General features: G+C 49.5%; 1 protein-coding gene across 1 annotated transcript in view; it reads right to left on the bottom strand.

The window, feature by feature from the left end:
* Nucleotides 1-20,746, bottom strand: part of SMG1 (SMG1 nonsense mediated mRNA decay associated PI3K related kinase) — a 121,554-nt gene extending 100,808 nt beyond the window's left edge. Inside the window, exons 1-3 of the mRNA XM_069734120.1 lie at nucleotides 20,562-20,746; nucleotides 6,112-6,269; nucleotides 4,154-4,303 (exon numbers count right to left, since the gene is read on the bottom strand). Coding sequence (XP_069590221.1) covers nucleotides 4,154-4,303; nucleotides 6,112-6,269; nucleotides 20,562-20,638 — 385 coding nt within the window. The 5' untranslated portion in view covers nucleotides 20,639-20,746. The remainder of the gene's footprint in view (nucleotides 1-4,153; nucleotides 4,304-6,111; nucleotides 6,270-20,561) is intronic.
* Nucleotides 20,747-21,832: the final 1,086 nt, after the last annotated feature.

Here is a 21,832-nt window from a genome sequence, read left to right on the forward strand (position 1 = left end):
CCTGGCAACCCAAGTTGCTGCAAAGGAAGGAAAAAGTGCTGAGCTTGAGGCCTCAAAGACGGAACGAGCCAAACTCTCTATAAGACGATCCGTAGGATCCTTAATCGATGAGCCATTAGGGAGAGATAGCAACGTGTTAGAGGCTAAACGGGACACTGGAGGATCTACAGAAGGATTTTCTGCCCAATCACTACAAAGTTCCGAAGCAAAAGGATACCTAGCCTTCAGAGCTCTTTGCCCTGAAAAACGTTTGTCCGGGTGCTCCCGATTGCGTCGAATCAGGTCCTCGAACTCAGGGTGAGAGGAAAAGACCCTATGGGCCCGCCTTATGATCAGAGGAAGAGGTGAGCTCGTCTTCTATCCCCAAAGACTGATTGACAGCTTCAATTAGGCTGTCTACTGACTCCTGAAACCCAGGTTTATCAAAATTAAGAGACCCTTCCGACTCGTAGTCAGTCTCAACTTCCCCGCTTTCTGCAGGGGAAGGAGAGCGGGATGCGGAACTCCAGGATGCGGAAGCACCCGAGTGCCTGGGCGACGCTTTGCGATTCCGCTTTCCATGCGTCTGTCGAGTGAGAGCGCGGCCCCTGCAGGCCGAAGACTCCTGAGACCCCGAGGCCCTCTCTGAGACAGGTTGATTACCGGTCCCGACCGCCGGGGTCTGCAGAGATTTGATCGCTTCAGTAAGGGACGCCATGGATTGTGACAAGGACGTGACCCATTCCGGTGGAGCTACCCCAGCATCTGCTTGAGGGACCGGAGCCGGAGAGACTACTGGAGAACTGGCAGGGGGGGGGGGGGGGGGCTCCTGGACGCGTTCAGAGTCACAGGCCTCGCAGAGGCGATTACTTTGGGCGTGCGGAAAAAGGGCACTACAAGATACACAACTGGTAAAAAGAACCGTGTGAGTCTTAACCCTTCTAGACATAACGATCTGTAATGCTATACCCAGGGCCAGAGACTGGGAAAAAAGGAATGCTTCAGCCAGATGGAGGGAGAAGCACTTACCCCAGTCCTGTGTCCCCACGAGTACCGTGATGGATCCTGAAAGCACGATGCGGAGCCCAAAAGCGCTGTCTTATATGCACAGCAGGCCTTAGGGGGGAGGGACCGCCAAACGATGCTGCGGCCTGGAGCAGGCCCGAAGCCGGGGCCTCAATTTTTCCCCCCTTAGAGCGAGGAGAGCCGGAACCGGAAGTGACGCGCCGGAGAGGGCGGAGCCTCACAGCGCGGTCCGATGGCCGGAAGTCCCGGCTCCAGGAAGCTGCTCCACGCCCGAAGCGGCCAGGCAGGGCCGAAGCCTCTGGGGGGACAGCGGCGCTGATCATACCCGCAGCGCCGCTCCTAACGCCGCGCGCCGCCGGACCACGCTGCAGCGTAGCTGCGCCACAGCATCGCCGACATAACGCCACAGCGCCGGACAACGCTGCAGCGCCGCCGACCCAACGCCGCAGCGCCGGATCACGCTGCAGCGCAGCAGTCCTAACGCTGCAGCGCCGGATCACGCCGCAGCGCTGCTGTCCCAACGCCGCAGCGCCGGACCATGCCACATCGCCGCCACACCAAGACGCCGGCCTCAGCAGCGCTGAAAAAAGGCACCGCACTCCTGAAGCGCAGGTAATGCCAGGAGCCCCCCTTGTCATACCGCACTATCGAGGGGTAGAACCAATGACGGTGCAGGAACCCTATCTCCATTATCCCCAGGATAAGGAGAGGGACCGTCCACCACCCCAGCTAACACCGCAGGGGTGTAGAAATCAGGGGGGAACACACGGACATCTTATGGGCACCTGTACAGCCTGGAGTCTAGCTACCTCAGGGTGGTCAGGGCTAGTCCGGTGAAGAATCCCACGTAGCGGGGAAGGATACGTGGAGAAACATCGCACGAACTTGCCCGTTGATGGTTTGGGGAGATCGGACCCTCAAAAAGGTCCGTCGCCCCTTCAATCCAAAGATGTTGAAAAAAATCGGGTCCAACGATCCAGGACCCAGAGATGTGCCTCCTTGAGACACTAAGCATAAACTGGAGTCTCTGGTAGCCGGTGTCAGGGTGTATACGATGGAGGAGGAGCTAACTTTTTTTCAAGTTTACTTAGTGTCAGCCTCCTGGTGGCAGAAGCATACACCCACAGTCCTGTGTCCCCCAATGAGGCGAAGGAGAAATTGATGGATGGATCTCTGGGACCTCACCAATCGCTCCAATGAATGAGTAGAAGCTGCGTCCCTTCACTTCAGTCGGTTTCTCCTCCACAGAATTATAGCAAGTTTATGGACTTTACGAATCTATATATTACTGTAGAGAGTAGCGGAATGGCAACAAAGGGGTACTACAGCTCTCAGCTCAGCACTTCTGTTCTTGTTGACTCATCAGTTGAGGTCTCAACATTTTTTCCTCAACTGATCAAAATTTGCAACGTCTCAATATGACTTAAATGAGGCTTTTTGGTACTCCGGGTAAAAAAATTTCCCATAGCCTTTATTGGGCGACCCAGGAAGCATGGATTATATGCAACCACTAGGAACTAGGAATACAACTTACAAAAAAAGTAATCTCCTCCTCAACAGCCTACACCTGGCCAGTCAACACCCAGTATTTGCAAAATAGAGACCCTCCTCAAACAATGGAGGGTGCCGTGTCCCCCAATGAAGGCTACGGTAAAGATTTCTTTATGGCGAGTACCAAACATGACGATCTCTCCGATGTGTCATTGGAGGACAAAGGAACCATGGGATGTCCTAAAGACGTCACTGTGGTGGGAAAACTAACCCGAGTGATCAGCCCTACGGGAAGCTTTGCTTGTTTTGCTGACCTGCTAAGAAACAATGGTCAGAGCTGCCTTTGCGATATACAATACTGAGGGTGTTAGCTTGGTGGGCTCGCCCACGTAGAAGCAGTTGCCCTGCATGAAAACATCATAGTCAAATTTAAGACCTGTATCTGCCTCCAACGTGACACTCTGGCCTCCTTCACATGTACATGTCTTCGGTACGTGTGGCATTCGTTTTTTTAAAGGATTCCACACGTACCCGTTATGGTGATCTTCTCATGTCCCACATGGAGACACGTCCGCTTTTCCGGCAGCATAGATGACAAGGGCCAATACAAGCCTATGGGTCCGTGAAAAAACACATACGGCACATGGATGGTATCTGTGTGCGGTCTATGTTTTATATGAATAGCTTCGTAATTTCATTCTTACTTTATCTATACCGGGAAAACATGGATGGCGCACAGATTACACCAGAACGTTTTTTTTTCTGGTACTGCTTTTATACAGACGTGTGAAGGGGGCTTAAGCTAAACTGGGTGTAGACTGGCCAGTTGTAGGTTCTTGGGGAGGAGACTACTTTTTTCTAAGATGTCTTCTTAGTGTCAGTCTCCGGGAAGCAGGATAACCCATGGTTCTTGTGTCACTCAATGAAGAAGTGTCTGAGAAGTCTTATTGAAATGATAGGCACACTTTAGTCCAAGGTCTGTTCTCCACTGAGCCAAGTCCATGGACGGAGCTTCTATTCACAGTAGAAACATACAAATATCTCTGCAGATGACGACATTTGGAACAATCAGAAAATTGCAAGAATATGAAATAAAAGCCGAACGAACTTTGTTTTTCCTCTTGTTAATTTATGATTTCCAGCATTGTGCTCTAGTCGTATAAAACACACTGAACTAAGATGTGTAGGCCCGATAACAAGCCGACCTGCAAAGTGTAGAACTGCAAAAAGTTCAGTGGCACGTGTTACTTCCAACTTGGCTTGTGCCATAACTTGGCAGTCGTAGGGAAGGCCCACCTGTAACAAGTACGGTACCTGTCGAGTTGTGCAGCCGTATCTCGACAGTCGCCATGTACCTGCTCAGCACACTAGCATCAACATCCAAGAATATGGACATAATCTGAAGGTGACAGACAATGGTGGTAATCGGGGACAATGAATCAATGAATAATAAGGGGGCAATCTCCACAGAGCTACAATGGCCGCCATTACTGGATACCTCATTAGAAAAGAACAAAAGATATCAAGTCTTCTATGTATTGGTTATTCATAAAAGGTACAGAACCAGCAACAGATGAGTGAAGAAGGTACAAGAACGAATATCCCATGAAAGGACCATAGTCTTGAACATGTATCCGATGTACAAGGGGTTACGTACCCTGGGTTTTCCTCATATCTTTTGTGGCTAAAGCACGGTTTCCATGCTGAACAGTGAAATCAGGGCTCACATTGTTAACCCTCAGCTCTTGCCCCAACGACTTCCGACCAAAAGCATTTTCTCCAGATCCTCCGTTGACGCTGAAGCCATCTAAAGGAGGTAAGAAAAAAACAAAAACTATTTACTTTCAATCAATGTTTACACCACCTTACACAGAAAGCAGTGGCAGCCGTGCTTCCAGGCGACGACCACGCAGATTTATAACATTAACCCGCAGATTAGCGCCATATCTGTAGGTTAAAAGCGTTTGAGGACATGACCAGTTCCCTTTACAGGGGCTTTCTGGTTTGCATGGATTCTCACGCATCTAGTTAGGGAATTCTGGGCTAATAGAGGGGTCCTCTGCCCTAGATCCTTATCTCAGCCAGAGAAGAGTCACACAGAGGGTCTCTTGGTCTTACTGAGCTATGGGATTGTATAACACCTTTCCTGTGTTGGTGCTGCAGGGATACTGGACACTGGATACTGTTCACACGTGGTGTTTTTGCAACATATTTGGTGTATAATACACAGCGTCATACAGAACCAGCATTATCAATCAGATCTCGGAAATCTTATTTCACACGCTGCGGTTTTTTTTTCGAGCCTGAGTTTTTGCCAAATCAACTCTCAGCGTTTTTGCAGTGCTTGTCACCTATTCAAATGAATGGGTGAAAAAAGCAAGAAAAAAAATGCTGATAACACGCCTGTACTGTATATTCTAGGTTTTGTTAATAGAGAGAAAAAAAACAAACACAAAACACGCTGCAAAAATGAAACGTGAACAAACCCTTACTTTCCAATTTCCTCACAAATTGCAGCTGATCTCAATAGGGTGACAGTGTGAGCAACTTATCAAAAAACCTACCCAAAAAGTAGGAATTGTCCAAAGCTAAAAACCACATAGTACACACTATGGGCCTAAAAACTAACCGGCAGGTAGTAGCGAACAGACCGCTCCTGCCGGCGATTCAGCTCCTCCTCTTCCGGTCCGCACTGCTGACGGGAGACGACTGCTGACATTATGCAGATTGGCTGCTGTCTCCCCGCAGTTAGGCAGCAGGGTGCCGACTGTCATCAGCATGACATAGGTAGTCACACCCCATCAACAGAGCAGACGGGAGCAGAAGCCTAGATGGGTGCTGGGCACAAAAATCAGATACTTAGCAACTACCTGCCTGTCAGTTCTGATATCTGTAGTAAAAATAAATACATAATAAAGATATAAAGTCCTGGAAAACCCCTTTAAAAACGCTTTACTAGTTCAGGAAATCCTTTAAACTAGAAGTGCTCTACTCTCCCTCGAGTCCAGTGTCGAGTCTCCTCCGCTCCTCTCAGTGTCTTGTTGTCTGCAGCACATCGGCAGCGCTGGAGCAAATAACGGATTCAGCGGCGCCACACAAGGTGAGCTGCTGAGCTCACGGATTGGCTGCAGTGCTGATGACATGACATCAGCACTGCAGCCAATAACAGGCACGGGAAGCCGCGACAAAGACTTTGCACCGGGACCCGGGAAGGGCAATAGAGAAAAGAGGGAAGGTAGCAGGAGGGTTTCCAAAACTGGAAAACCCCTTTAAAAAGGGTTACTCCATTTACTTTTTTTAAATTGATCTATATAACAGAAAATAATATAAATCCATTAAAAACCCCGCTCCAATATATCACAGTACTGTATCATTTCTTCTTTTCAATAAACTACCATTCAGCTGAATGCTGCGGTCCCACGACATATGCCATGGTCATTCGTAGTCAGTCCTATGGATGAATAACAGTACCACACCATTAAAAACAATGTAGAGAGCTTGGCATACAGAGTTTTACAAGAGCCTTTGATACCAACTCCACTGCATAGCCCCCAGAGAGCCTTTACCAGTAAACCCATGAGATGGGATCAGTGCCGCCATCACCGGCGCCCTTACCTTCCTCTTCATTGTGCCCCTCAGTGTGAACCCTGCCTTCGTCATGCTTCTGTCGCCCAGCTGAGTTCGCAGTGTGTGATCCATAGGAGGCAGACGTGCCCCGATCTCTGGATGTGGAGTATTTTAAACCGTCGTGGTCAGATGAAGCACTATCAGATCTACAGAGAGGAAAAACCAGACACGGATCAGTCGGGAATTGGTTTTGCTGGATATTTTATAGCGGCATTATTTCTAGTACTGCTCGGTCCATCAACTGATTAAAGGGAAACAAGTGTGAGCAGAACCTTTCTATTTCTACAACCCATAGTAATGTTAATTAGTGCTCGCCTAACGAATCCATGTACTGACCCAACCCTTCCTGTGCGGCTGGGAGCAATGTAAGAGACAGGCCAGGAATAACAGGCATGCAGAAGAGGGGAACATAAGAGACGTCGCTCCCCCACTTCCTATTCTAGATGAAGCGGAGATCATTAACAACTAAAGAAAAGCCAGAAGATGGGAGAGGATGGCACGAGTGAATATGCAGCAGATATACTTCGCCTCCAGATACTTTTTGACAATTTTGCACACCGGGTGATTTAAAGGCCGCAATGATGTATTTGTCAGGCTACCAAAACTCTCTACTTGCTGACACAAAAGGGACATTTTTTATAGTATAGTCATAGAAATGTGTCTCGTTTTGGGGTCTAAGGCTACTTTCGCACTAGCGTCGGATTCGGCCCGTCGCAATGCGTCGGGCCGAGATTCCGACGCTAGCGTTTGATGCACCGTACAACGGGTGCAGTGGATGCATTTCTCCAGCGCATCCGCTGCCCCATTGTGAGGTGCGGGAGATGGGGGCGGAGTTTCGGCCGTGCATGCGCGGTCGGAAAAAGTGGTCTGTCGGCAGCAAAAAATGTTAAATTTAACGTTTTTTTTGCTCCCAGCGGTCCGCCACAACACGGCGCAACCGTTGCACGACGGTTGCGACGTGTGTCAATACGTCGCAATGCGTCGGTAATGTTACTCCATGGAGCAAAAACACATCCTGCAAACAACTTTGCAGGATGCGTTTTTTCCCCTAAACGACGCATTGCGACGTATTAAAAAAAAAAAACCGCCAGCGCTATGTGCACACGTTCAGGATTTCTTGCAGAAAATTCCTGAGAAAAACCTGAAATTTTCTGCAAGCAATCTGCATGCGTTTTTTTGCGCGTCTTTGATGCGTTTTTTTTTCCCGGACATTTCCCAATGCATTTTATAGTGGGAAATCCGAAAAAAAAAAAAAAAACCACACAATTAATTAACATGCTGCGTTTACCGCAATGCGTTTTTTTACTGCAGATCTTTCAACCAGCGTTTTACCTGCTGCAAATCCTGAACGTGTGCACATGTCTCATGTGTTCATTGCTAAACTACCGTACTCAATATTCACAAATGGCTGCTGAGCAGCTGCAATAAATTAGAGAATTTGCCACTTAGTAAAAGAGGCTGCCATCCAAACCACTAATTATTCTGTTCTTAAAAGCAGATTTGGCACCAGACTTCACACTACAAAATGCATTAATTATGTAAATCTCTTAAACCTGATGAGGCAGGTGTCATTGCTTTGAAAATCCATGATAGAATGAATGGCTGTACAATCCTTAAAAAAAAAAAAAAAGTCTTCCTTGGCTTATGTCTAAAGCCCTGAAACAGAAGATCAGGACGTAACGTATGTGCTAACTTTGCTAACTGACTTTAACCCATTCCTGACATTTGATTAATATATATATATATATATATATATATATATATATATATATATATATATATATATATATATATATATACACACACACACATATATATATATATATATATATACACATACACACACACACATACATACACACACACACCATGGTTTGCAAGTACTATTTAGTATATATATGCCAAGGCAATCGCAGGTGGCTGTGTGCAGGGGCCGGGTGTTCAGCTGATTTGACAGCTGACACGGCCAGAAGCAGTGCCCGCACCGCTCAGGGCAGATTAACCTACTAAATTTAGAAGGCAGGCAGAGGGAGCCCCCCGCAGCAGAACTTTCCCACGCAGCAGTGACGCCGTAAAGGAGAGCACCAGAGTTGATCAGCTGATGAACCCCGCTGCACTCTCTCACGGCTGCTCAGTGATAAACTGCAGAAGCGACTACCTCCTGTCAATGTATCGCCGGCTGTCTGGTGTGACTGCTCTCAAAGTGATCAGGATCGTTGTGGAACATTATGGATTATCTTCCCTGCAGACAGGTGAGAAATATTGTGGTTTATTATTTTATTTTTGATGCAGGAGACGTTGGCGTCGGTGGATTAGGCGTTCGATGAGTATGGTTTAATTAAGTAAGATTATTAAAAGGAGTCTGTCACTATTTCAAATAAAGGACTTTATTCTGGGTGTGTGTTTTTATACCATATTACTGTAGGATTAGTAATGGATAGGTGTCTTATAGACGCCTCTCCATTACTAACCTGGAGGCTTGAAGTCACCTGAAAATACAAAGACGACATCAACCCCACAAATATGAACCCCACTTGCCACTGCTACAGGGCAAGTGGGAAGAGCGAGGCTAAGTGCCAGATTTGGCGCATCTTATAGATGCACATTTTCTGGGGTGGCTGAGGGCTGATGTTGGTAGTCTGGGAGGGGAATATATTTACGGCCCCTTCCTAGGCTATTAATATCAGCTCGCAGCTGTCCGACTAGCCTTTGCTGGTTAGATATTAAAGGGGGACCCTATGTCAATTTTTTTCTGGGGTCCCCCTGTAAACTAAGCAAACAACTGTGAGCTGATATTAATAGCCTGGCAACCTTTACGGCTATTGGCTCCTTCCCAGAATATTAACATCAGCCCTCAGCTTTCCCTCTGCTGGCTATTAAAATTACTCGGAGCCCACCCAATATTTTTTCATTTTAAAATTAACAGTTGCTGTCTGGTCACAGCCTATGTACGTTCATTCTGTTAACGCTCCTACATAGGCTGGTGACTATGTGTTTGTGTGTGACTGTGTTTACTTATCGGCTTAGGCCTGTTTCACACATCAGTGGCTCCGGTACGTGTGGTGATCCGTACGTGAGGAAACTGAGACACTGACTCACGTAGACACATTAAAATCAACGTGTCTCTGCACATGTCAGCGTGTTTTTACGGACCGTGTGTCTGTTTGCAAAACACGCAGACATGTCAGTGTTCGTGGGAGCGCACGTATCACAAGGACTCATTAAAGTCAATGGGTCCGTGTAAACACGTACCGCACACAGATGCTGTCCGTGTGCCATCCTTGTGCCGACTGAGGACCACACGGACCGTGCAGGAGACAGCGCTAGAATTAAGCGCTGTCCCTTGCCTTTGGTGCTGAAGCCGGCATTCATTCCTTCTCCCCAGCAGCGTTCGCTGGAGAGAAGGAATGAAAAATCAGGGTTTTTTTTGTGTTTAAAATAAAGTTCGTGGTCGCCTCCCAGGTTGGATCGGGGGCTTATACTCGCATTGGCCAAACCTGGTGACAGGTTCTCTTTAAGAATGCTCAATTACCATTATCTTTTCGTGTAATGTTACTGACAGACTCCCTTTAAGCCATGGTAGAATCGCAGCATTACTACAAACACTATGCTTCTCTATAGGAGGCAAGAAAGGAACAATTAAAAGAAAAAAAAAAAAAGAATCATTCCACGTTCTTCCCTAAATGGTAAGTGTACAGTGCACTGGCTGTATACAGAGCAGACAAAAACTATTGCATAAAAAAAAATTATCTGCATTTAAAAATGTGCACATTGACCAGATACTACACTTACTGAAAGGCAATACATAAAGGCATAAGTGACGCTTCAAGTATTAAAGACACAGTATGAGTCAAAGTGTGCAAACAGAACGTGCAGTAGTTGCAGGGGTAGTCCACGTATCTGGCCAAAAGCAAACAAAAGCCAGTCAGCACTGGAAGGTCCCCAGAACATGCAGGAGTTCGCAAGACAAAAGAAAAAAAAAAAAAAAAAGAAGCGTAGTTTCAATAAGAAGAGATGGCGGCAAGAACCTCAGGGTATGTGCACACGATCCGAAAGTGGCAGCACTTTGGACGCAGAGCATGTCCGCTGCATCCAAAGAGATGCCGTCCTCTGAACGCAGGTGAATCCGCATGTGTTCACCGCATCCAATACATTGTATAGGTGAAATTTCTCTGGCGGAGACTCGGACAGGTCTTCTCTTACAGGTCAGGTTGGAAGCTTATATACAGCAATACAGAATGCTGTATTTCAGCCCTGAAAGGTGATGGCCGTATCTCTTATCGGCCAAATCTGGCGACAGCTTCCCTTTAACACTAGAAGTCCCAGAGAGGGGTCATTTAACATTTCTACCTTTGGAACCTTTGGAGCTCAAAATTTCTGGGACTTCTAGTGTTAAGCCATGTGTAATAATGAGAGGTGACAAACGGAAAAAGTATTGAACAAATGAAGAAAAAAGTATTGAACACATGAAGAAAAAAGTATTGAACACATGAAGAAAGAGGTGGAAAAAGCCATGAAAAGTCCTGACACCAGCTGAAATCTTTAAGCACCGTATATACTCGAGTATAAGCCCATTTTTTTTTAGGCTGAAAGTGCCCCTCTCGGCTTATACTCGAAATATTGTCCCAGGGGGGGTCGGTGGGGGAGGGGCGGCTGTGACATACTCTCCTGCTCCTGACGAGGTCCCTGCATCTCCGGTCGCTGACAGCTTCTTCCTGTAGTGAGCTGTCACGTGGTACCGCTTATTACAGTAATGAATATGGACCCGACTCCACTCCTATAGGGGTGGAGCCGCATATTCATTACTGTAATGAGCGGTAACGGTAACCGCTCAACGCTGGAAGAAGCTGCAGCACCCGGAGATGCAGGGACCTCATCAGGAGCAGGAGGGTATAATGGGGAGGGGGAGCGCAGTGCAATATTCACCTTTCCTCGTTCCGGGCGCCGCTCCATCTTCCGCGTCCTCTGCAGTGACGCTCAGGTCAGAGGGTGCAATGACGCGCTTAGTGCGCGCCCTCTGCCTGAGCGGCAGTGCACAGGACGCAGAAGACACAGCGGCACCGAAACCAGGACCGGTGAATATTGCAAGTGCCGGGGGCCTGAGCGACGAGGCAAGTATGTCGTTTTTTGTTTTGTTTTTTAATTGCAGCAACAGCATATGGGGCAAATATCTCTATGGAGCATCTCATGGGGCCCTTATTAACCTTTATGCAGTACTGTATGGGGCAAATGTGTCTATGGAGCATTTTATGGGGCCCCTTATTAACCTTTATGCAGTACTGTATGGGGCATATTCTATGGAGCATCTTACGGGGCCATTATTAACCTTTGTGCAGCATTATATGGAGCATATTTTAATATGAGCATCTTATGGGGCCCATCGTGAACTGTATGGAGCATTATATGGGGCTCCTGATTCAATATGGATATTCAAAAACACTTAACCTTCTGATGTCTCAATTAATTTTACTTTTATCGGTACCTATTTTTATTTTTGAAATTTACCGGTAGCTGCTGCATTTTCCACCCTAGGCTTATACGCGAGTCATTAAGTTTTCCCAGTTTTTTGTGGCAAAATGGGGGGGGGGGGGTGGAGGCTTATACTTGGGTATATAGGTAAAACCAGTGAGATGTCAAGACCATAGCAACCTTATTGTTGCAAAACATACTGATGGCATTGACTACAGAAAAATTGTTGGGGCCATAAATCAGGATGTGGAAAAAGCATCATTTCACCATAAACTTGCCATGACCAGGTGATTCCTGCAAGACTTAAGACAGTCGTCAAAAGAATCAGAAAGGGAGAATCAGAATCAGAGCCAAGGACCAACAGTGAAGAGCTACAGAAAGACCTAGAATCAGCAGGTACAATTGTTTCAAAAGAAAACTAGAAGTAATGCAATCAACCTCCATGGCATGTATGCAAGGCAAGCCCAACACGCAAGCCTCCATTGCTGAACAAACAAACAAACAAAAAAAAACATGCTGAATAGCCTTTAAAGTTTGCTCAAAAACGTTTGGGCCAGTCTTTAAAATTCTGGGAGAATATAGTCTGGTCAGACGAGACAAAAACCGGACTCTTTAGATGCCATAATACACAGGATATTTGGAGGCCAAAAGGCACTACATATCACCCCAAAATCACCACAACAACATTGAAGTTTGGAGGTGGGAACATCATGTGGGGCTGTTTTTCAGCATATGGCAAATTTCATATAATTGAAGGAAGGAAAACAATCTGCCGCCATCTACCAGGTTGATGAAGATGAAACAAGGGTGAACACTTCAGCAAGACCGTGATCCCAAACACACGGCCAAGGAAACATTCAATTGGTTTCAGAGAGAAAATAAAGCTGCTAGAATGACCGCGCCAATCACCTGGTCTGAGTTCAATAGAACATTTATGGAAGGAACTAAAGCTCAGAGATCATAGAAGGAGCAAACGGGACATTTAGGATTTGAAGAATGTTTGAGTGGACGAATGGGCTAAAATCACATTTGACCAGACCTGGGCAAAATACGGCCCGCGGGCCATATCCTGCTCTCTGGCTGTCTCTGCCCGGCCTGCGGACTGAGACAGCTGTGGAGCTGAAAACCAGAGGCCCACAGTCCACACATCAATATCGATATTAATATTAGCGTCTCTGCTAACATTTATCCTGCGCTCTGCACTGAGCGCTGACACCGGGTCTCTGTATAAATCTCTATAATTCGTGATGCAGCCTGAAGATTCCCTATGAGGCAGATGGAGGCACTGTGGATGATGTCTGGACTATGATCTGGCAGTGTCCACCTTTTTAGGATTGCATAAAAGCGCAGTCTGAAACAGTTTTGTGCACTTGTGAAAAGAAGGACAACGCTGAACAGAGGCCAGACAGAGTTGAGAGTAACTCTGCTGCTTCATAGTGAATGGATCACTTGGGGGTTTCATCTGAATCAGGTCACTTGGGAGATTTAGATGGAAATGCCGAAGTAAGTAATCAGCGTAGAGCGCTGGATAAACGTGATCATAAATGTTATGTAAAATGTTCCCAATAAAAGGTCTGTCATCTGTTAACAGAAATATAGGGTGCTTCCACGCTACTGGCAGCACAAAGGCTCTGAAAAAGCAAAATGGCCCTTGCAAAATCTATGGGGTTTTCCACTGTGTAGGGACATCAGGGGATCTCGACAAGACATGACACCGGCACACAAATCCATCAAAGTCTGCTTTCTAAAACACCACTCCTTTTCTGAGCCATGCCCCTAAACAGTAGTTTCCCCCCACATATGGGGTATCGGCATACTGCACAACATATTGTTCAACTTCTCATGTTATCCTTGTGAAAATGCAAAATTTGGGAGTACAAATATTTTTTTGCGGGGAAAATACAATTCTTTTATTTTCAGGGCTCACCGTTATAAATTTCTGTGAAACACCTGGTGGTTCAAGATGCTCACCAAGCGTCTAGATAAGTTCCCTGGGGGGGTCCATTTTCCAACATGGTGTCACTTGTGGGGGAGGGAAGTTCCACTGTTTAGGCACATCAGGGGCTCTCCAAATGCAACATGCTAACTAAGCAATCAAATTTTACATTCAAAAAGTCAAATGGCGCTACTTCCCTTCCGAGCCCTCCCGTGCGCCTAAACAGTAGTTTTTCACCACATATCAGCATGCTCAGGAGAAACTGCACAACACATTTTGGGGACCATTTTTGCTATTACCCCTGTAACAAGAAAAACAAAGTTTGGATCTAAAGTTAAAAAATTTTGACACAAAGTTAAATGTTCATTTTTTCCTTCCATGTTCCAAAAATTCCTATGAAGCCCCTGTAGGTTTAACTAACTTCTTGAATGTGGTTTTGAGCACCTTGAGGGGTGCAGTTTGTAGAATGGTGTAAATTTGGTGCATTTTCTGTCATACAGGCCCCTCAAAGTAGCTTGAAATGTGATGTGGTCCCAAAAAAAAAACAAAAAAAAAAAAACATGGTTTGTAAATTTTATTGCAAAAATGTACTTTTAACCCTTATAACTTCCTAACAAAACAAAAGTTTACGGTGTTAAAAAATTTTTGCTGATGTAGAGTAGACACGTGGGAAATGTTTTTATAACCTATTTTATGTGATGTAACTCTCGGATTTAAGGGCATAAAAATGAAAAGTTTGAAAATTGCTAAATTTTCAAAATTTGTGCCAAATTTCTCTTTTACCCCAAATAAATGCAAGTCACATCAAAGAATTTTTACCACAATATATACGAAAAAAAAAACAAAAAAAAAAAACAACAATCTCAGAATCAGTGGGATCATGAAGGTGAAAATAGGCTTGGATTGAAGGGGTTGTCCACTACTAGAACCACCCCTTCTCAATGTGTTTGGCCCCGATGAAATGAAAACCCCTGTACTCGCCTCCCTTGTCAACGTCGCTACAGAGTGTTGGCAGTCATGTTCCCAAGGCACACGCATGCGGCCCAATCAGTGCTGGTGTCACTGGCCCCGCCTTCGGACGCATACATTATTAACAGGAAGTAATGGCTGTGGAGGGCAGCTTCCTGTTAATGTATACGTCTAAAGGCGAGGCCAGTGAAACCATCGATGACTGGGCACAGGGCTCACGTGTCGTAACAAACTCACGGGAGCCCCAAGAAAGTGACTACCGACACCACTGGAATAATGCCGGAAGGGCACGAGAGTATTTTTAATGTTAATGGGGAGAAACATGGGGAATGAGAACAGGTTGTCTTAGACGTGGACAACTCCTTTAAGGTTGATGATGAATTCTAGAGTTCACATATTTTGACCAGGGCTGTGGAGTCGGAGTCGTAGCCCATTTTGGTGCAGTTGGAGCCATGGAAATTGAGGAGTCGGAGGTTTGGCTTACAGACTCCTCAGTCCTGGCAGGGCTGTAGAATCGGAGTCCATTTTGGTGGAGTCCGAGTCGGTGTCATGGAAATTGAGGAGTCGGACTTGGAGGTTTAGCTTACCGGCTCCACAGCCCTGATAGTGACGACCATACAAACGTGACCTCCTGAGGATAGTGACTGGCTAGGGCTGCCACATGGCAACGTCGCTAAGTTTTCACTGCGAGACAGGTCTATAAGACTAGCAGACACCACTGGAGCAGCAGAGCTGGAACACCAGATTTACTAGGTCTTTGGCATCGCTCTTTAGCAAGGGAAAAAAAAAAAAAACTGTAGAATGACAAGATACATGACTGCCCACCAGTGGAACTCAGAGAAGGCCACGTTGGCCAATTTGAGACTTATAGGACTCCTATATCACACCCACAAGTCTTAGTGGGGTAAATGGACAGGGATTGTCTTCAGAAAAAAAAAAAAAAAAAATCACCTCCACTCATTTCTGAGAGATTGTGCCTACATTGTAGAGTGTAACTAAAAGTCTTGCAGCGCTGGAGTCCTGGGTTCTAATCCCACCTTGGACAACATCTGCAAGGAGTTTGTATGTTCTCCCCGTGTTTGCGTGGGTTTCCTCCGGGTTCTCCGGTTTCCTCCCACATTCCAAAGGCAAACTGATAGGGAATTTAGATTGTGAGCCCCATTGGTGACAGTGATGATGATGTGTGCAAAACTGTAAAGCGCTGTGGAATATGTTAGCGCTATACAAAAATAAAGATTATTATTATTATTATTAAAAGCACAGCGCAGTGATTCTAGGGATTTTCCAGGACTTTTTCTAAGAGGGTAGAATGGGTTTTCTGCCAGTATTGCAAAACTTGCCAAAGGGCAGGGATCGTTAGAAAGAAAATGTTTCGTACAACTCCAATATCAGGCTCTGGTTGTCTCTGACGGAAACAGAAGTGATGAAGACCTGTCCATCAGCGGCCAAAACTGTCATGAGAGTGAACCGACCAGACGTGATCAATTCTTGTACCAGTGGACACAACCGGAGCAGTGGGGGGTATTGGGAGTGGTAACAGGTAAACCAGTTACCTGGGGCTAAAGCAAGTGAAATTAAAAATACATACTAGCCTATCGGACTGCTGCAATACATATATATATATATATATATTTTTTTTTTTTAAATAAAGAATTGGATCAGACAACCCAAGCTGCCTGACTACTGGTTACCACCAAGTCTGAAAACACAGGGGACCGGGAGCAGGGGTCGCCCACTTCATGGACATCTGATCTCAGGATCCTTTATGAGGAGAATCACTGACATGCAACAAAACAGGAAATGATACAGGTGACTGACATCAAAGCAGCAACTGAAAATGCCTGCCAGTGACAGCTACTGCCACCAGGATATCCAGTCACCCCCTCCATAAGCTGGACAGGCAGACTGAGGAGAGGACTGGCCACCATGATGTGATGCAGTGGAGCACACGGTGGCAGCACACACCAGTAATGACTGCAGTACAGTGGCAGCACACACCAGTAATGACTGCAGTACAGTGGCAGCACACACCAGTAATGACTGCAGTACAGTGGCAGCACACACCAGTAATGACTGCAGTACAGTGGCAGCACACACCAGTAATGACTGCAGTACAGTGGCAGCACACACCAGTAATGACTGCAGTACAGTGGCAGCACACACCAGTAATGACTGCAGTACAGTGGCAGCACACACCAGTAATGACTGCAGTACAGTGGCAGCACACACCAGTAATGACTGCAGTACAGTGGCAGCACACACCAGTAATGACTGCAGTACAGTGGCAGCACACACCAGTAATGACTGACGTATAGTGGCAGCACACACCAGTAATGACTGCAGTATAGTGGCAGCACACACCAGTAATGACTGCAGTATAGTGGCAGCACACACCAGTAATGACTGCAGTATAGTGGCAGCACACACCAGTAATGACTGCAGTATAGTGGCAGCACACACCAGTAATGACTGCAGTATAGTGGCAGCACACACCAGTAATGACTGCAGTATAGTGGCAGCACACACCAGTAATGACTGCAGTACAGTGGCAGCACACACCAGTAATGACTGACGTATAGTGGCAGCACACAGCGGGCACACACCAGTAATGACCCTGTAGTATAGTGGCAGCACAGGGGGCACACACCAGTAATGACTCTGTAGTACAGTGGCAGCACACAGCGGGCACACACCAGTAATGACTCTGTAGTACAGTGGCAGCACACAGCGGGCACACACCAGTAGTAACCCTGTAGTATTGTGGCAGCAAACACCATTATTCACATGTATTATAGTGGCAGCCAGGGCTGTGCAGTCTGCGAACCAAACCTCCATCTCTACAGCACTGGTCACTACTGAGCATGGACATAAGTGCAGCACAGATTCATCTCCCATAAAAGCAAAGATCCTTAGATCGAGAACAGACCTTTATAGGACATTTCACAACTTTCCCAAATTATGAAAATATGTACAGCACATCCTGCATTGTACTACTGTACCCAATGTGTGTGTGTGTGTGTATATATATATATATATATATATATATATATATATATATATATTTAAGGAATCAGTCCATTTTATACCGACTCCACAGGCCTGCTGGCAGGCACGGCCCGTGATCCCACCCCGCAGTGTGAATAAATCATAAGAGACTGTGGGGTGGGATCTCGGGCCGCATGTGCGCGCAGGCGCAGTAAGCAAGACATCAAGTGATGTCAGTGGTCGGGCAGCACGAACTGCGCATGGCCAAGACAGAATGTGACAGCGCAGGCGCCTGGAGAATTGAATAACGCCGAGGAGGCGGCGCCCGGTTCGCAGGGTGACGGATGTGGTGCGTCTGGATTAGGGGGGAAAGACCTGCCCCCCCGGACGATTTGAAGGCATGAGGGACAAATTTCAAAAGCGATTATTTCTGCAGTGCCACGAACAATAACTAAAAGAGCCACCTTGTCAGAATGCAGCATTAGTGCTGCACAAGATGACTCTTAGTTACTAACTCCTGGGAAGGGGGTGACAAGTTCCCTTTAACTCTGCCCTGAACAGGGCAGATAAGCACTCCTGCGCAGGAGCGTGATTCCGGGGAGCCGGTGTGGATGACGCAGAGACACGTCATCCACATGAAGCAAGCAGGAGGACGGGGATCATAAGAAGATGGGAGGCGCCGGACCAAGAAGAGCGACACCCATCGGAGCGGACCACCCTGCGGGTGAGTGAGTATCATAAAAGTTATTTTTCAGTTCTTCCAGGTCGGGGGCAGTTGCACTGAATTATAGAATGCTATATATAAGCCCTGGAAGGTGGTGGCTGTAACTCGTATAGGCCAAATCTGGTGACAGGTTCCCTTTAAATGTTGAGTAGTGGCAGTAGCAGAATGGCACACACTGGTAGTAGTGACCTGTAAGGTGGGCTCTCTACACTGCCCTGAATACCAGGCCCTCCCTCTCTCTCCTGTACCCCCCTCCCCCGGGGCACCAGGCCGGCCCTCCCTCTCTCTCCTGCCCCCCCAGGCCGGCCCTCCCTCTCTCTCCTGCCCCCCCCGGCCGGCCCTCCCTCTCTCTCCTGCCCCCCCCGGCCGGCCCTCCCTCTCTCTCCTGCCCCCCCCGGCCGGCCCTCCCTCTCTCTCCTGCCCCCCCCCGGCCGGCCCTCCCTCTCTCTCCTGCCCCCCCCGGCCGGCCCTCCCTCTCTCTCCTGCCCCCCCCCGGCCGGCCCTCCCTCTCTCTCCTGCCCCCCCCGGCCGGCCCTCCCTCTCTCTCCTGCCCCCCCCGGCCGGCCCTCCCTCTCTCTCCTGCCCCCCCCGGCCGGCCCTCCCTCTCTCTCCTGCCCTCCAGGCCGGCTCCCTCTCTCTCCTGCCCTCCAGGCCGGCTCCCTCTCTCCTGCCCCCCAGGCCGGCTCCCTCTCTCTCCTGCCTCCAGGCCGGCTCTCCCTCTCTCCTGCCTCCAGGCCGGCTCTCCCTCTCTCCTGCCTCCAGGCCGGCTCCCTCTCTCCTGCCCCCCAGGCCGGCTCCCTCTCTCCTGCCCCCCAGGCCGGCTCCCTCTCTCCTGCCTCCAGGCCGGCTCCCTCTCTCCTGCCTCCAGGCCGGCTCCCTCTCTCCTGCCTCCAGGCCGGCTCCCTCTCTCTCCTGCCCTCCAGGCCGGCTCCCTCTCTCTCCTGCCTCCAGGCCGGCTTCCTCTCTCCTGCCTCCAGGCCGGCTCCCTCTCTCTCCTGCCTCCAGGCCGGCTCTCCCTCTCTCCTGCCTCCAGGCCGGCTCTCCCTCTCTCCTGCCTCCAGGCCGGCTCTCCCTCTCTCCTGCCCCCCAGGCCGGCTCCCTCTCTCTCCTGCCCTCCAGGCCGGCTCTCCCTCTCTCCTGCCCTCCAGGCCGGCTTCCTCTCTCCTGCCTCCAGGCCGGCTTCCTCTCTCTCCTGCCTCCAGGCCGGCTTCCTCTCTCCTGCCTCCAGGCCGGCTCCCTCTCTCTCCTGCCTCCAGGCCGGCTCTCCCTCTCTCCTGCCTCCAGGCCGGCTCTCCCTCTCTCCTGCCTCCAGGCCGGCTCCCTCTCTCCTGCCTCCAGGCCGGCTCCCTCTCTCCTGCCCTCCAGGCCGGCTCCCTCTCTCCTGCCCTCCAGGCCGGCTCCCTCTCTCCTGCCCTCCAGGCCGGCTCCCTCTCTCCTGCCCCCAGGCCGGCTCTCCCTCTCTCCTGCCCTCCAGGCCGGCTCCCTCTCTCTCCTGCCTCCAGGCCGGCTCCCTCTCTCCTGCCTCCAGGCCGGCTCCCTCTCTCTCCTGCCTCCAGGCCGGCTCTCCCTCTCTCCTGCCTCCAGGCCGGCTCTCCCTCTCTCCTGCCCCCCAGGCCGGCTCCCTCTCTCCTGCCTCCAGGCCGGCTCTCCCTCTCTCCTGCCCCCCAGGCCGGCTCCCTCTCTCTCCTGCCCTCCAGGCCGGCTCTCCCTCTCTCCTGCCTCCAGGCCGGCTCTCCCTCTCTCCTGCCCCCCAGGCCGGCTCCCTCTCTCCTGCCTCCAGGCCGGCTTCCTCTCTCCTGCCTCCAGGCCGGCTCTCCCTCTCTCCTGCCCCCCAGGCCGGCTCCCTCTCTCTCCTGCCTCCAGGCCGGCTCCCTCTCTCCTGCCTCCAGGCCGGCTCCCTCTCTCTCCTGCCTCCAGGCCGGCTCTCCCTCTCTCCTGCCTCCAGGCCGGCTCTCCCTCTCTCCTGCCTCCAGGCCGGCTCCCTCTCTCTCCTGCCTCCAGGCCGGCTCTCCCTCTCTCCTGCCCCCCAGGCCGGCTCTCCCTCTCTCCTGCCTCCAGGCCGGCTCTCCCTCTCTCCTGCCTCCAGGCCGGCTCCCTCTCTCTCCTGCCTCCAGGCCGGCTCTCCCTCTCTCCTGCCCCCCAGGCCGGCTCCCTCTCTCCTGCCCCCCAGGCCGGCTCCCTCTCTCTCCAGCCCCCGGGCACCACCAGGCTCTCCCCGGGCCGTGTAGGCCTCACAGCAGCCCCCCGTGTCCGCCCTGTCACCTGCCGCACACATTTCCGCCTCCCCGTACCCGGTCGGTCATGTGCAGTCCCCCCTCCGCCCGGGGCAGAACTAGGCCTCGGCCGCCCACTGACCTGGGTTGCCAGTCATTCCAGCTCCGCTGGTACTGCTTGCTGCTGTTCAGCCGAGTCCCCGGGGCTCTGCGGCTCATTACCTTCCCCTCGCCGGCATGGCCAGCAGCGGAGGACGAGGCTGCAGGGAGCGGGGAACACAGGAGGCCCAGGCGGGTGTAGTAGTTTCGGTTCCTGCTTCCTGAGGAGGCGGCTCCGGATCGCTGTGTGAACTGCTCGCTCCGGGGCTGTTGGCGGACGCCCCGCCCCCAATTCCTACAGTTCCTTGATTCACGCTCTGTCATTGGCTATCGGGAACGGATCCGTTTCCTTCTCGGGCGCTGTCTCTGTGATTGGCTATTATAAGATAACCCCGCCCCTTATCCTCCTGCCTTGCTTTTTCTCAGCGCTCGGGCCGACACAGCTGACCGCTAGGGGGGGCTCAATGCATCGGTTGGCGTCACACTACAGCGACACCTGGCGGATAGATTGTGCATAGCCATCTGGGAATGTGTCCGTGCAGCGCTGCACATGGGGTGTGGACAAAGGAACATCATGACGATCGGTGTGTTCCCACGTGTGATCCTAGTACTGACTGTCACCTATTTCAATCCTATTTCCATGTCACTGCTGTAAGGGGATGGACAAGTGAGAAGATTCACACAGTTTATTTATTTTACTCACTTATATAGCGTCATTCATTGCAGAACCAGGTGTCTGCAGGTGAGAACAGTCATCTGCCGGTCAAAGATGATAGGAAAAGAGAAAGGAGAGATAATTATAACAGCTGGAACTGAAGAGTGAAGTGCATGTTCCCTGAGGGAAGAGATTAGAGGAGACACCAGGTCAGGTGATAGCCGTTAGCAGTCTAAGGTAGTGATGGGCAGTCCGGCTCTTTTTGGTGATCCGGCTCTTTCGGCTCGCGAACCGGCTCTTTTTCAAAATAAAAACCCGTTTTCAACCGTCCTCGCTCTCGGTCTTTGCCTGTAGAGTGACAGCCTCATTATACACCTGTAGAAGTATCTAGTGAAGCAGTACAGACTGTTTTTTAGTATTGCTATTTCCTCAGATTGTTTGCTCTTGTGAACAGGCCCCTGGTTGTAGTCTTATGTATTACTTTCTAATATGTGGCATTTTTTTGTACCTGTCCTTTCTGATTTAGTAAGTGCTGTGATGTATTGGCGCTGTATGAGAATATAAGGCATGTTACAAGCACTGGTGAAAGTGAAAGAAAATAAAAATTAGGCTCGGAGCCTGCGCAGCATGAAATTTGCATGCAGATTGGACGCAGCATC

Source organism: Ranitomeya imitator, chromosome 7, assembly GCF_032444005.1.
Source record: "Ranitomeya imitator isolate aRanImi1 chromosome 7, aRanImi1.pri, whole genome shotgun sequence".
NCBI classification, from domain to species: Eukaryota; Metazoa; Chordata; class Amphibia; order Anura; family Dendrobatidae; genus Ranitomeya; species Ranitomeya imitator.